Source organism: Mus pahari, chromosome 14, assembly GCF_900095145.1.
Source record: "Mus pahari chromosome 14, PAHARI_EIJ_v1.1, whole genome shotgun sequence".
Classification (NCBI taxonomy): Eukaryota; Metazoa; Chordata; class Mammalia; order Rodentia; family Muridae; genus Mus; species Mus pahari.
This window is the reverse complement of record NC_034603.1, coordinates 43,994,087-44,008,869: the sequence shown is the minus strand read 5'-3', so window position 1 is coordinate 44,008,869 and position 14,783 is coordinate 43,994,087. Positions and strand designations below refer to the sequence as shown.

General features: G+C 51.4%; 1 protein-coding gene across 1 annotated transcript in view; it reads left to right on the top strand.

Annotated features, from left to right (window-relative positions):
- Positions 1-7,300, top strand: part of Nxn (nucleoredoxin) — a 139,570-nt gene extending 132,270 nt beyond the window's left edge. The window contains exons 6-8 of the mRNA XM_021212033.2: positions 1,898-2,077; positions 3,625-3,749; positions 6,514-7,300. Of these exons, the coding sequence (XP_021067692.1) occupies positions 1,898-2,077; positions 3,625-3,749; positions 6,514-6,696 (488 nt within the window). The 3' untranslated portion in view covers positions 6,697-7,300. The remainder of the gene's footprint in view (positions 1-1,897; positions 2,078-3,624; positions 3,750-6,513) is intronic.
- The last annotated feature ends 7,483 nt before the right edge of the window (positions 7,301-14,783 follow it).

Below are 14,783 nucleotides of genomic sequence, written 5' to 3'. Positions count from 1 at the left end.
ACGCCACGGGAAAGGCAGGGCACAAGGGAATGGAAATCTACCCAGCACATGCGCAGCTGCCTTGTTTGTTTGTTAGAGCACAGGACATCAGCGCTATCTTGTAATGGCGAATGTGAGGGCGGCTCCCCACAATACCACCCTCTGATTCAGCAGCAGAGTGCACTCTTCCAGGGTTCTAAGGTCAAACCCAAGGTCCTCTGAAGGGAGCAGTGGACCCAGGAGCATAGATACTCTTCAGCTCCAAGTCTGATTGGGTGTATTCGTGAAGTCACACTCCTGACACTGCCCTGTCCCTGTGGACCTTATGGCCTTGGGTTCCCACTCACAAGCTCTGGTGCTCAAAGGACTGAATCCAGGAGAGGACCTTTTAGTTTTTCATAGCTGAGGGAACGGAGTGGAAAGAGCCTGGCCAGAGAATCTGTGCCTCTGTGGAGTCATCAATGGGCTCCCTGGCAGCCAGTTTGAGTCCTTGCTGTCCTGTCCTGGTCCCTGTAGGACTCAAGGGAGCGACATATCCCTCATGGAAATGGAGGAACTAGAATCCCTGGCTGGCAGACTTGCAGTCACCTTCCAGAGCTCTGTGCCTGTCTGTCTGTCTATCTGTCTGTCCTTCCTGCATCCCCATTTAGTCCAGGCTAACAACAGGCCCCCTTGCTGTGTATAATCATAGCAGTGGACAGGCTCAGTTTACCCAGTACTCAGGATTGCCCAATTTCAGAAGCACTGGTTCAGATTAAAGGACTGTGCCAATGCTTTTTAAGAGATGAGGATGTGGCAGTGTGGATCACCTGTGTGTCCCAGGCTGCCCCATGTGGCCTCTAGCCTGAGGCTTCCTTCGGGCTGCTGACATAAGTCCTGTGTGTGGAGACACAGCCAATACGGGTTCAGGCCTCTGGGGGAGAGGCAGCCATTAGGACAACTTCCCAGGTCTCCTGTTTAAGACTGAGCTCATCTTAAAAAAAGAAAAAAAAAAAAAGTCCTTGGGAGTCAGGGCCACAGAGCTGGGTTCTCTCCACCTATTCTCTGACACACCCATCCAGCTACTTCTAATAAACGTGAACAAAACGGATTCATTTATTCCTTTTGAAGATAGGCCCACCACTGTGTGCCCGCTGGGCCCACCACCACAGCAGGTTACAAAGCACCAGGGTCATACTTCTGGTACCTCACTCTACCCCCCCCATGGAGATGTAAAATGTCAGTGGAACAAATTACTGACCAAATACTTCAGAGCATATAAATATTAAATCCCTCTGGCTTTCATATAAAATCCAGGCTCTGGACTGCTCCCAAGAGGGGGTACCTGGGGAGCTCTACTGGGGAGGGGACCGGCCACCAGTGGAGAGACAAGTGTCCCCAAAGGTTAGGGCAGAGGCTGACTCTGTGTGAGTGGCAGCTCTGGCCAGAAAAGAAGCAGTGGGGAGTGGGGTACAAAGAGCAAGGAGGTGGCAAGCCCACATGCAGCTGTAAACCAGGCTGGGGTGCCCCCTACCCCCACCCCGTGTTCACATGGGGATCTGTGCAGATGCGTGTGCACACCAGGATTGACCGACCCCAAGCCTCACACACACTAAATGAGTGTTGGTATCCGTTGTTCTGATCTCTGAGTTTGTCACTCAGTTGCTGTTGATGGAGCTAGGATAGATGGGGGCTCCCCCTCCTTCACAGTGTCACCCTAGAGAACTCCAAGGCACCGACTCCCTCAGCTTTCCGTGGAGTGACTCCACACAGACCCTGTAGCTGGTCAGCAACTGGGCTTAGTTTTAGCTCAGGGCTTCTGGGACCAGACCTGGCCTGGATCCTTAATGTGAGAATGTGAATGTCCCTGATGTGGAAGACAGGCTCTCCCCTGTCTCAGGACAATGGCCAGCTAAGCGTCATCGTGACTCTCTTGCAGGTATCCCCACGCTCATCGTACTGGACCCGCAAGGGGAGCTGATCACTCGGCAGGGCCGGGTGGAGGTGCTCAATGACGAGGACTGCAGGGAGTTCCCGTGGCACCCGAAGCCTGTGCTGGAGCTCTCTGACTCCAATGCTGTGCAGCTCAACGAGGGCCCCTGCCTCGTCCTTTTTGTAGGTATGTTGCTGAAGGGGAAATGGAACACAGGTCAGAATGGACCTCTCATGGGAGGCAGATTGTATCCCCTGCGCCAGCCTCTCTCTGCCATTAACTGTGTTGATCTGGGGTCTTTGTCTCCCCAGCAGCCTTGCTTTTGACCCAATGATTTATTCATGGCTATCCCCCTGCAGGCGGTGGTCTGGAGCAGCTACTGCTCCTGCTGCCAGCTGGGCAACAGGTCAGGCAGGAAGATGCCCCCAGCCCCCCATGAACAGAACCTTTGTTGGAAAGGGAGATGGGGAGGGTGTTGCTTGCGTAGCAGCTGCAGGGGGTGGGGCCCCCTTGGGCTAAGGCTCATCCAGGCCTGCTGCCACTTTCCTATACTCTAATGAACAATTCCAGGGAGCCACACGAGCTGGCCCAGCTCTGCCAGGTGGAACCCCGCTCCTTCACCCTCTGAAGCTATGTCTCTTGGCTAAGGAGAAAGATAGGAAAGTATCCCTGCAGACTGTGGCATGATTCAGGATGCTTTGGCCACCTATGGCCAAGGAGGACCTGGGGAGTACCCTCAGCACCCTGCTGCATTCTCTGTGGTCTGGCTTCAGGACCCTAGCATCAGAGCTGATAAGCAGGCTGGGCCAGTCTGGGGTAGGAAGGCCTGTCATAGAGAAGCAGTCTTGAAAAGTTTTCTCTGTGGGGTTGGTTGTCTTGGCCTGCTGCAGGTCCTCACACCCATATCCTGGGCCCTGTTCGGAAAGATCTCTGAACCTGGGGACAATTAGGGACCTTGGGGCCTTTTCCAGAAATGTGGAAACCACATCCCTGAGAAGCAGGACAAGTTGGATAGTGAATTAGATGAAGGTGTCCCCAGAGATTCTGTCTGGTCACTGTGAGCCTCATGGGCAGTATGGCACTTCTGGGTAGACTCCTGTATCCTCTGTGCTTTGCCTCTTGAGGATGCTGTGTTGACTCTTTTTTTTTTTTTTTTAAAGATTTATTTATTTATTATATGTAAGTACACTGTAGCTGTCTTCAGACACCCCAGAAGAGGGCATCAGATCCTATTACGGATGGTTGTGAGCCATCATGTGGTTGCTGGGACTTGAACTCAGGACCTTTGGAAGAGCAGTCGGTGCTCTTAACCACTGCGTCATCTCTCCAGCCCCTGTGCTGACTCTTGACCACAGGCTTCAGCAGCCTAAGCCTCCTGTGGCTATTCCTCATGTTCTCCTGCAGATCGTCCCAGGCAGGTCTGCCCACCAGGAGGCTTTGGAGCAGCTGTGGAGTCCAGTCACCAGCAGAGCTGCAAAGGGGACCATGGTCCTCGGCTCTGTGACTGGCAGAGTACTCTAGGGCCTCAGGTGTAGGCTTGGGAGCAGCACAGCTCCCTGGATAGGTTTGTGAAGAACCTCATGACAGGCGCTGCATGCTGGTGGGTAGGGCTCGAACTGCTCACTGAGCCTGTCTGTGTCTAGTGAGCCCAGTGTGTCTCAGGCCCTTCCCTGGTCACTACGATTTGACAATTTAGAGTTGCTTGTCCTTCTTTTTCTCTTTCCCTGTCACAGACTCTGAGGACGACGGAGAGTCCGAGGCAGCCAAACAGCTGATCCAGCCAATAGCTGAGAAGATCATTGCCAAGTACAAAGCCAAAGAAGAGGAGGCACCGCTGTTGTTCTTTGTGGCCGGGGAGGTGAGTGCGGAGGACAGGCCTGGTGTCCTGGCCAGGCTGGTAGCGGGTACTTGCAGGCTGTGAGTGATCTTGGCTTCTGGAGGTCTGAAGGGACCTCTGGGTCTGAGCTGATTGTGCCACATGCAGATGTAAGAGGAAAAGGTTTGTCCTTAGTCATCAGAAACCACTTCCTATCCCTGCTTCCTATCCCCCACCCTTCCTTCTCACTAAGCAGTCCTCAGAATGTTAGGAAACCCTCCCGGGTCTGTTCCCCACGCACGGCTGGGAGAGCGGCAGCACAGACATCCTCGCTCCCATCCGTGGTGCTGGATCAGAACCAGCCCCTGGTGCTTTGCATAGTACCAGCCTGGCTAGTCCCACTGTGCCAGCCTGCAACACGGGCTTAGCCATCACAGGGATCCCAACTTAAAACACAGCTGAAGACGCTAGGGGAGGTTGGAAATGGCTGCTGTTCCCCATCTGTTGCTCTCAAGGCCTAGTTCTTGACGGCCCTCACTGTGCCAGACTGGGCAGGAGACATCCCCAGGGTCAGATGATGGCAGGTGCCTGGCCACCCTGAAAGCCTGGGAGGCCGCATCCTACAGGCACCTGCGTTCTGCAAGATGCCATCATCAGCTGCGCAGGCGCTTTCCTGGCTCCTTGTGCACATGCTCATTGCCTCTCTACCCCACCCCAGCACCCCTCTGAGGTTCACATCAATAGACTCTATGAGGCCACCCGCCCCCAGCTTTTCCTGCCCAGGTCAGAACCTCCAGTTGGTCAGAATCTGTACACTGGATCCCAAGAGAAACACAGGAAGACAAACAAGAGAGGCGACACCCTAAGCCACCCATTCATCGTCTCCTCAGTAACCACCCCTGGCTGCCCTGCTGGGCCCCTTGCAGGCAGCCCCAGTTGCCCTGCCCATCTCTGGGGTGGAGGGGAACAAAGAGGGTTCACAGGCTCCTATGGGGACTGGGGGGGGGTCCCAGCCGCCCCACACAAAGCATAGCAAGGCAGCTCTGCATGTATTAAACTCTAACCCCTGGAGAATAGCTCCTAAGAAAGATGGGTGCAGAAGAGAAAGGCCAGGCTGGGGGCAGGGCAGGGATTCAGGAGCATAGCTGAAAAGCCTTTGCAAGTTCTCTGTCCCCCAGGCCCCTTGCCAGGAACTTCACCTGCTGTCCCCTTTGTTCTTCACCCTCTCACGGGAAACAGTCCTCATTATCCTGGTTCCTAGATGAGGGACATAGGCTTCAGCAGGGAGGAGGGCTGGGAGCACCTGGGCTGGTTTCCTCTCTTAGCATCCTAGGTGTTAGGGATGGGATCCGGGCTCCATTGAGGTCCCTTGCCAAGGCCACACAGAAAGTAGATAGCAGAGAAGGAACTGATGGCCTTGCTGTGACTCCAGGGACAGGGCTCTTTCTTTTCTGACAGATGGACCAGTTCATGCCTAGAAGGACAGACAGACTTGGGGGCTGCTGCCCATGCGTCAGAAAGCTCCACTGAGGTTCCAGTCAGTCTTGGCAACTGACTCAGTCCAGCCCTCTGTCCTTCCACTCAGAAGCAAGATGACGTGGCCTGGGGGAGAAGGGAAGGGAGACAGGGAGGTGGGATGGGACGTGGATTAACTGAGCCCAGCAGCGTGGCCCAGGGCTGGGAGAGTCCTTTTATTCTTGTTGTTGTCCTTTCCCAGTCCTGTCACTTGGGACAAGCACTGGTTAATCTGAAAGCCTGTGAGAACATTAAAATTCATCTCTCTGGTTTGCTCAGGGGGAGGCACTGGAGCTCTTGGCTTGGTCCAGGCCTCCTGAAGGGATAACGCACAGTGTTTGTCCAGGTGCTTCCCTCTGTTTATCATGAAGGGTTCTATTAACCCACGAGGAGGGCTGGACCTGGCGATCCATGCCCAGGACACAGGAGCATCCAGCCTTACAGAAGGCGCGTGCCTTGTATGAGAAGGGAAGATGTCACTCAGAAACCCTCCTTTGTGTCTGGGAATGGAATAGATTTTGTCTGAGGAACAAGTGAGCTTAAGTTTCACGCTTCCTTCTCCCTACCCCTGTTTAAGGCCAGGAAGACCCAAGCCCTTTCTCTGCAGGGCGACTCAAAACCTTTCATTAGATTTAGAGTGTTCTATGTTGTACAGTGTGAAGTCCCATTTCCCACCAGTCTCTAAATGAGGTCTGTCTCATGAAAGGTCACCTCATATTGTTGCTCCTCCATAAGAGTTTTTCCTTGTCTTTGGTCCTGTTTGCTTGTTTGGGTGAGGGGTGTTTAGGCAGAGGGAACTCACAGGCCCAGCAGTAGGGTCTGCGTGGCAAGGCACCAGCCTCTTAGACCAACACAGTGGAGTAGTACCCAGGCTGGCTGTGCACCTCCTGCCTTCATTTCACACAGGGCATGGGAGACTGTAAGCTGTTGAAAAAGATTCCAGAGTTGAAATCCTGTCTTAGCCTCAGATAATCCACAGTGGGGCTGCAAAGAATTGAGAGCTGGTTGCAAAACCTAGCGATTAGGACTTAGAATCATAACCTTTAAAGGCAGAGGGCATGTTAAGGTCACTTTTATGCTCATGAAGAAACTTGGCTGCCTCCTGGGTTGTGGGATGCAGGGGACTTGTTCATCCTTCTCCCTAAGGTAAAGTAGGGTCCTTATCCTTCCCATAGAAGCCCACCACCCCAGCGTGCTGACACTGTCCCTGCCCCATACACTCTAAGGACTGGACTCAGGAGACCCTCTTGTTAAAATGTACTGGTTTTCTTGCCCTTCTGGTGACTTCCAGGATGACATGACTGACTCCCTGAGAGATTACACCAACCTGCCTGAGGCGGCGCCTCTGCTCACCATTCTGGACATGTCAGCCCGGGCCAAGTACGTGATGGATGTGGAAGAGATCACCCCAGCCGTTGTGGAGACTTTTGTGAATGACTTCCTAGCAGAAAAACTCAAGCCTGAGCCCATCTAGTGGGCTCGGGCCTCCTGAGACAGTATTTAAGACGCATTCTCCCTTTCCTCCCCTCTGCCCTTGGACTTTTCCAGCGCGTCCTGAGTCACACAGTCCAAGTGTCCAACCTCTGTGGTGCCTTGTTTCTACATTAGCAACTCAGCTAGCACCCAAGGGTGTGCATCCTCACGGTGGCAGCAGGTCCCACGGTGTTTGGAGATGGCTTGGGGATCCGTGAGGATGGCATGACCAGCTAGCCCCGAGACTGCCACCTCTCCTGGCTCTTGATGGAGGACCTTCCAGGGTCTTCTGCAGAGTGAGCAAGCAAGGACTGTGGATGAGGCTCTGACTCTGACACTGGGATCAGTACACACACACCCCCAAGCCAGAGGGAACTCTCCTGTGACATCTGTACCTGTGGGAGTTACAGAGGAAAGGCCGTGGCCTCAGTGGACATCAGCTGAGAGCTGTCGGCGAATTTGCTTTGTAAGGACATGATCTTTCTCGGTCTGAGGGGAGACCAGCGCATCAGTGGGTTCTTGGGCAGGGGACTTCCAATCTCTAAGGAACCTTGTGGGTGTTTGTTTTGGTGGGGAAATGAATAGCTGAGCTAACAGTTCATAGACCGCTTCTTGTGTGCTTAGTTTTTCATCGCCCATCTTTCCTCTTGTACTCTTGGCCATCCCCAGGTTTCTGCTCATACAAAAACCTCCTGCAACCTTGGGATTTCGGAAATGAATTCCCCCCTTGGCCATCTTCCTAAGACTCAACTCTGAGTTCCCAGAGAAGTGTTGCCCAGCTGCCCCGGGCTTCTCTGTGGGCTACTACTGTGCCACGGGCACGTGCAGCCCCTTTCGTGGTCCATTTTCTTTTCAAACTGGATCAAAGGAGAGATGAGGGTTTTCTTTCCTCTAGGAGCCTGCAAAGGGGGCTGTGCTCCAGAGAGCAGTGAGGGCACTGGGCATGCCGACCGGAGTCGCCCTGACTTCCTTCGCTCGGCCCAGGCAGCTGAACTGACTACAACAGTGGAAACGTCAGCCATGTTCTTAGGGTCTGCGCTTTGGACTAGGGATTTCCAGGACTTTAGTCTGTCACAAGTCTGGTGTCAGGGACTTCAAAGCATCTGGGCCTCACCCTCAACTCCACCCAACACTTTACCAGCCCAAACCGTTTATTTTAGAAAACACAGTTGTCCTCCCCCAGCAAGCTCCTGACACTGCCGTCCCTTGCTGAATCGGATTGTTGGCTTGTAGTTCAGAGGTACAAAATTCGTTGGTAATTACGCTATTGGATGTTGCAGCCTGAAGTGTAATCACCTAGAAAGAAAGAAAGCAGAGAAAGCAGGTCTCTCTGAGCTCACCCTTCGCTCGGGGCTTCCTGTCGTCAGTGATGAATCCTTTTCCCTTTGGGATGGGATGAATGTTCTAGGACCTGCAAGAATCTAACGAACCGAGACTGGGAAGAGAGTTTGGTTGTAGGGTACACACGACCCTGAGTTCAACACACACACACACACACACAGAGAGAGAGAGAGAGAGAGAGAGAGAGAGAGAGAGAGAGAGAGAGAGAGAGAGAGAGCGCACATGGCTATCTGTTCCTCTTGGTTTTCAGACGGCGGGAAGCTCACTGGAGGTTTGGTTCTCAGACTGAAGACCGTGTTGTGAATTTTGCTGTGTTTACTGAAGCTGAGCACTGGGGCCTCCATGGGGAGACACTAGAATCACCATGGAACTCACTTCAAAGAGTAGGGCAAGAAATGGGATGCCTTAGCTCTGTCCTAGAGTTAGGGGCATCCCTGAGCATGGGACAAGGTCCAAGATGAATTCTCTCCCCTGGAAAATGAATAGGTTTCTGTCTGTGCCCTGGGTGTGATTGCTTTGAAGGAAAAAATGGCGTCCCTCTTGGTAGCTAGTTACCTTTGGGGGCTTGTGGGGAGGAGAAAGAGAAGCCAATTGGGAGATGCAGGATCGGATCTATGTCGTATCTCGGTGGCCTGCCCTGGGCTGATTCTCCCATCAGCAGAATGCAACACCAGAACTCCCCTTTTAGAGTGGATGTGTGTTAGTCAGGACCTGGGACGGCCTAGTTCTGTACAGCTGCTACAGTTGGAGAATGTGCCATGGAAGGATCTTTCCTACAAGCCAGTGAAAAGTCCCTAAAGGCTACTGCAGCAGGTTACTGGGTGGTGTGCTAGCTCTCACCACGCAGCTCCAAGATACCTTCTGATTCTCCCTGCTAATTGGAAACAGGCTAAGACACCAGCTGTGGCAACCACAGGCTTCCGCCAGCAGCATAGGGAACGCCATGCCCTGCAGGTCGACGTGGGAAGGGAGCTATAAAAATGCCACTGTAGAATTCCCGGGTTTGTGTTCAAAATGACCTCCAGACCCCATTCCCACAGTAGAGATGCATTTCTTTACATTTCTTGAGACCAAGTCTTACTCTGCAGCCTGGGCTAGCCTAGAAAGCCACTGTGTGGCTGGCTTCAAATCCCTGCTCCTAAGTGCTGGGACTAGAGGCATAAGCTATAGTGCCTAGCAAGATAAGATTTTTCACCCAGCCTTCACACAAAAGATCAAAGGATAGTCTGGAATCCTATACTAGGGAGGGAGGAAGGAGGGTCATAAGTTCAAAGTCAGCCTGGGCTTCATGGCAACACAGTCTCAAAATATCAAAAGTAATAAATCCATACAAGGAAAAGGACATCTGTTAGGCTAATGATGGAAAAGGGCAGATGGAACCAGCTTCCTCTCTAAGAGTCAGGTGGTTTCTGCTCTGTCCTGCCCACCATGTGTTCTTGAAACCAGTGGCCTTCACTTATTCCAGCATACGGAGCCAACACTGCTTTTTTGGCAAGCTTCAAGTGGTAATTTCCAGCCAGACTTTGTTTTATCCTGTTGCCTAATTAAAGACACTAAAAAGCTGTTCCCCCTCCTGCTCCCATGCTCATGGCGGCAAACTGAATCCAGCAAAGAGAGGACTGTGGCTTGGGAACAGGTCTGTGGGACTTGCAATGATCTTTTTAAAGGGAGCAAGGAGAAAACACGGGCATGTGAGGACACGCGTGTCAAAATGCTGCACACAGAGTCAACACGCAGGGAGTGGCCTGAGCAAGCATCCGGTGCCACATGCTGAGGTGCTCACATTCTGTACACAGAGATATTTCTTCTGCCCGCCTGGGCGGACCCATGCCTGCCTTGTAGCACCAGAACACCAATGAGGTACAAAAGCCAGGGTGGCACTGTCCATGGACTGCAGAGGTTCAAGCGTGCCCTTCTCCACGCCCACTGTCCTGTGCAGCCAGTCCTCAGCCCACCAAGATCTTATAAAGTTTGTCCCACCATGGTTATACTAAAGGGGTCACCTCATCTACACCCCTTATTGACAATGCCTCCACGAAGGCTGCTTAGGGGACTTTCTAGGGAACCACTGTTCATTGTGAGTCACTCTCTTCAGACACACCAGAAGAGGACATGGGATCCCATCGCAGATGATTGTGAGCTACTATGTGGTTTCTGGGAATTGAACTAGAAGAACAGTTAGTGCCCTCAACTGCTGGGCCATCTCTCCATTCCGTGACTTCATTTTTTTTTTAAAGATTTATTTATTTATTTATTATATGTAAGTACACTATAGCTGTCTTTAGACACTCCAGAAGAGGGCGTCGGATCTTGTTACAGATGGTTATGAGCCACCATGCGGTTGCTGGGATTTGAACTCTGGACCTTCGGAAGAGCAGTCGGGTGCTCTTACCCACTGAGCCATCTCACCAGCCCCGTGACTTCATTATTAATGGCAAGGGCCTGTGAGCATACGTGGTAAACTTTCCAGGAACAAAAGGCTGTATATGGAATTATATAGTAGTTCTGCTTTGTGCTGGGAACCCTGCTGCAGGGGAATCAGAACGTAGGGTGTTCTCCACCTACCTTATGGAGAAAAGATGAAGGTCTTAGTTTTATTCCTGTTGCTGTGATAAAACACTGTGACCAAACAGCTTACTGGAAAGCTTATTTTACAATTCAGTTCCAGGGTCCATCAGAGCCAGAAGTCACTCCTACAACACAGGATCCTAAGCTGCCACCCCCAGTGGGCAGGTCTTCACACCTTAACGAAGTAATCAAGATCGTTCCTCACAGACTGCCCCACAGGCCAACTTACCTAGGCAGTCCTTTGTTGAGATTCCTGTCCCAGGTGATCCTAGAGGGCGTGAAGCTGACAATTAAAACTAACCACTGCTATGTGGGTCACGCCTGTAGTGTTCTGGGCTGCTTCCCAAGCCAGGGACTGTCTTAGGCCATGTGCGTAGAACTTCTGAAGAACAATTGAGATTTCCTTTCAAAGTTACAACTCTGAAAAGTCATCATACTGCCCAGAGTAGGCTTCAGTGGTCTCAGGGCTGGATGCTCAGACCTCAAATAACAATCATAAGGACTAGAGCTAAAAATACAGTCTTGGCCAGCTACTCTGGGGTGTGCCTCCCCCTCATCCCCATGAGCGGCAAAGGAGGGCTAGTGATCCTGCTGCAGCTCTTGCTTCCTCCTCCCACCTTTTGTTCCCAGTCATGAAGCAGCAGCACTGTTGATGGGGCACCCCAACTCTGAGGTTTCCTGTGTAGATGACACAGCTGGGAATCACTATACAGAGAGAAGGAAGTGCAGGGCCAATCCCACAACACTGGGCCACTGAGCACTGAGCGAGCGTTCCTCCTGGGACTCCCGTTCATCCTGGGGACTCCAGAGAGACTGGGCCGGCAGCTGTGGCCCCAGCTGCTCAGATGCGACTCTGCTCTGTTTAGAAACAGTTCATCGGTTAATTTGGCTCCTAGTTTATTTTGTTTGTGTATTCACTCCCTCCTGGAATGAAAGGGAAAAGAAGACTATGTTGTAGTTAAAAGTAACATACTTCTTGAAAGTAAAACAAGATGAGCCAAAGTGGCAAGAATGTCACTGAGCAGCTGGGGAGGCAGCTGGGTGGAGGTAGGAGCCCCAGGGCCTAAAGCACAACCCATGGTCAGAGAATCCTGGCAGGCTCGGCTGCTGGGACTTTGTGTGGCCCTGATGCACTTCAGCATGGGTGGGAGTCATCAGAAGTTGCTGTGAGCCCTTGGAGCAAGATGTCAAGTAGTGTTTTGCCCCATGTGTCTAAGTGACCAGGAGTCTCACCACTTAGCAGCAGGCTGAGGTAAAGGACCAAATGCACTGGGCAAGGCTATGTATGTAAGCTTCCTGTGACAGGAACACATGGGACATTGGTGTTCTCCCAGAGGCTGGACATGGAAACTGTGTTAATGTCCATATTCTCCTGAATTTCAGATTCTGATCTCCACTGAGCTGAGAAACAATCCAAATTTGCAGTGATCTTTGGAAGGGGGAGCTAGGACTCCGTTTGAACAACTTAAACCAAGGGCAAGTCTCAACTCTCTAGCCTGTGTAACCATTTCTGAGGTGAGGCCTGCCACCTTGTGGCCAAAGCTACTGCTACACCTGGGCTCCTGCAAAGCCAAGCAGGAGCCTTGGCCAGATTCTCACAGAGCTTCCCTTCCAACCATAGGTTTCCATAACACCAACTGCTCTGTTTTATTCCTGTTTCCTGGGGAAATGGTGACATTCATTGTTCTCAAAGGTGAAGAATTCATGATAGTGATTTTCCAATTTCTTTTTCTTTTTTTTTAAGATTTATTTATTTCATTTATGAATACATTGTTGAGGGCATCAGATCTCATTACAGATGGTTGTGAGCCACCATGTGGTTGCTGGGAATTGAACTCAGGACCTCTGGAAGAGCAAGCCGCCAGTGCTCTTAACCGCTGAGCCATCTCTCCAGCCCGTGGTAATTTTCCATCTTCACTAGCAAGAACATAACCACAAGCACTCCCCTGTAGTCAGTCACCTAAAAGGACAACTTGTGTACCCCCAGCCCCCAGGCTAGGTTCTAACACTGGTCAGAAAGCATTTGACAAGTACACTTCTTACCTTGCACCTCCGATAGCAGAAGGGCCTCTCACGTTGCACCAAGCCAGAGCAGTGTTACTGACAGCCACTCTAGGATGTGGGACATTTTATCATCAATTTTCATTTTGTAACACAATGCAGGAGACAAAGTACAGGAGAGTGGCTTTCTGCTGGTGGAGGAGTGCTTGCTTCCTTTTGGTGCCTTCTGTTTCTTTAGCACTTTCTGAGGTGTTGAAGGAGAGACTAAATACCAGCAGGCTTAGCGGAATAGTGTGAATTCTTCCCTGCTGCCTTTTAGACCCAGCCTGCTGTGACAGTCATTACAGTCCCCCTCAGCTCACATTGTGTTCCAGCCTCTGTGGACCACAGTAAAGAAAAAGCTTTGGGCAGAAGCAGGCAGAGCTCTGTGAGTTCTAAGCCATCCTAGACTACATAAAGAAACCCCATCTCTGTCTGCCTCAGACTCTCACACACGTAGCCCTCTGCCCCTCAAAGAAAAGGCTTTGGGCTTTTCTGGTTTTTGAAAGCTGACTGGAGACTGAGGATGTCAGGAATTCATGGACTACCCACATCAAACGTTTGGGCAGTACCCTGGGAAGGCAGGCAGTGTTGTTCCTGGGAGGACACAGCCAACAAAACCAAACACTACCAGTACTCTCTCCTAAAGCACCCCAGAGCCCTGGCATCTGCCACCTGGTACATGGGCGGCTCGCCCAATTGGTTCTCCCAAGAGTTTTTACTAGAGCTGAAGGAACAGAAAGGGAAGGGGGTTGGCTCTATGGTTTCTGTTGCATATGCAACAACTTGTTCTGCCTTCCTAGAATAAGCAGCAAAGGAATCCGACAGGAACCCAGTCGTTGGAGCCNCTGTGCTTGAGGGTGTAGCACAAATACTGTGCTTGGAACCTCAACTCTAAACCAATTGTTTGTGGTTGCAGAAGTAGTGTTTAGAACGGATTCCAGATTCCAGCACCCCCACCCCTNCCCTCNGTTACTCAGCAGGTGCAACTACCNGCNTTGNTCTTCTCNGACCTCACTGTATTCTGGGGTTTAAGGATCCAGCTTGTTCCTGGGGATTTAAGAGCTCAGTGCTGAGGCAGGATGATTAGAGCCTCTGCACCCTGACCTTGCAAGGTCTTCNGCTCACAACACCCAGTGACGCTTCCATCTAAAAATGAAGTGTTCATTTTTTTTTTATTTTTAATTACATGTATATGAATGTGTCTGCGTTTGTGTACGTCTGAGTAGACACATCTGAGGAGGCCAGAAGAAGGAGCAGATCACTTGGAGATGAAGTTAAAGGTGGTAGTGATCCACCCAACATGAGCGCTGGAAATTCAACTGGGGCCTCTGAAATATCAGTTAGATGCTGAGCCATTTCAGCAGCCCCTTATATTNTCANTNCTGTGTGTGGAGGTCAGAGAAAGACTCTGTGGAGTTGGTTTTCTCCTTTATATGGATTCCAGGGATTGAGCTCAGGTAACCAGGCTTGGACAGCAAGTGCTTTTACTCCCTGGGCCATCTTGCTGTTCCCCTAAATCACAGCATTTAANCAAGTGTCACAAAAACCATGGCTAGCAGCAAGGAGCTGGTAAGCAAGCTGGCACTTCCAGCAGCAGGTCTCACCTTTTTTCATACAGAATCCTCAAAAAGATGCCTGTAGAGCTAGGCATGGTGGTACACACCTTTGGTCCTAGCACTCTGGAAGCAGAGGCTGGTGGGTCTCTATNTTCAAGGCCACCCTGGTCTATATCATGAGTTCCAGACTGCCCAGGGCTATAGAGTGAGACTCTGTCTCAGAACAAACAAACGAACAGCTTTGCAGAGGAGCTGTGCTCAGAAGGCATAACACTACCTGATGAACTGCTTCAGCTGGTTCACCACAAAGGTGGAAAATCCACATCAGCTGCCTGTGGAACGGAAGGCCTAGACATACCAGCCCAGAGATGGCTGCAGAGAAATCCGAAGAACAGCTGGCTGCTGGCTGCCATGCCCTGTAGCCCTCAGCTTCTCAGAAAACACGAAGGCACTGGGAATTCGGCTCCTTTGGCAGAGTACCTATTTAGTACACACTAGAAAAAAATTATAATCTCAAAACTAGTGGAGAGAGAATTTTGATGGGGCTGGAGAGTTGGCTCAGTGGTTAAGAGCACCTGCT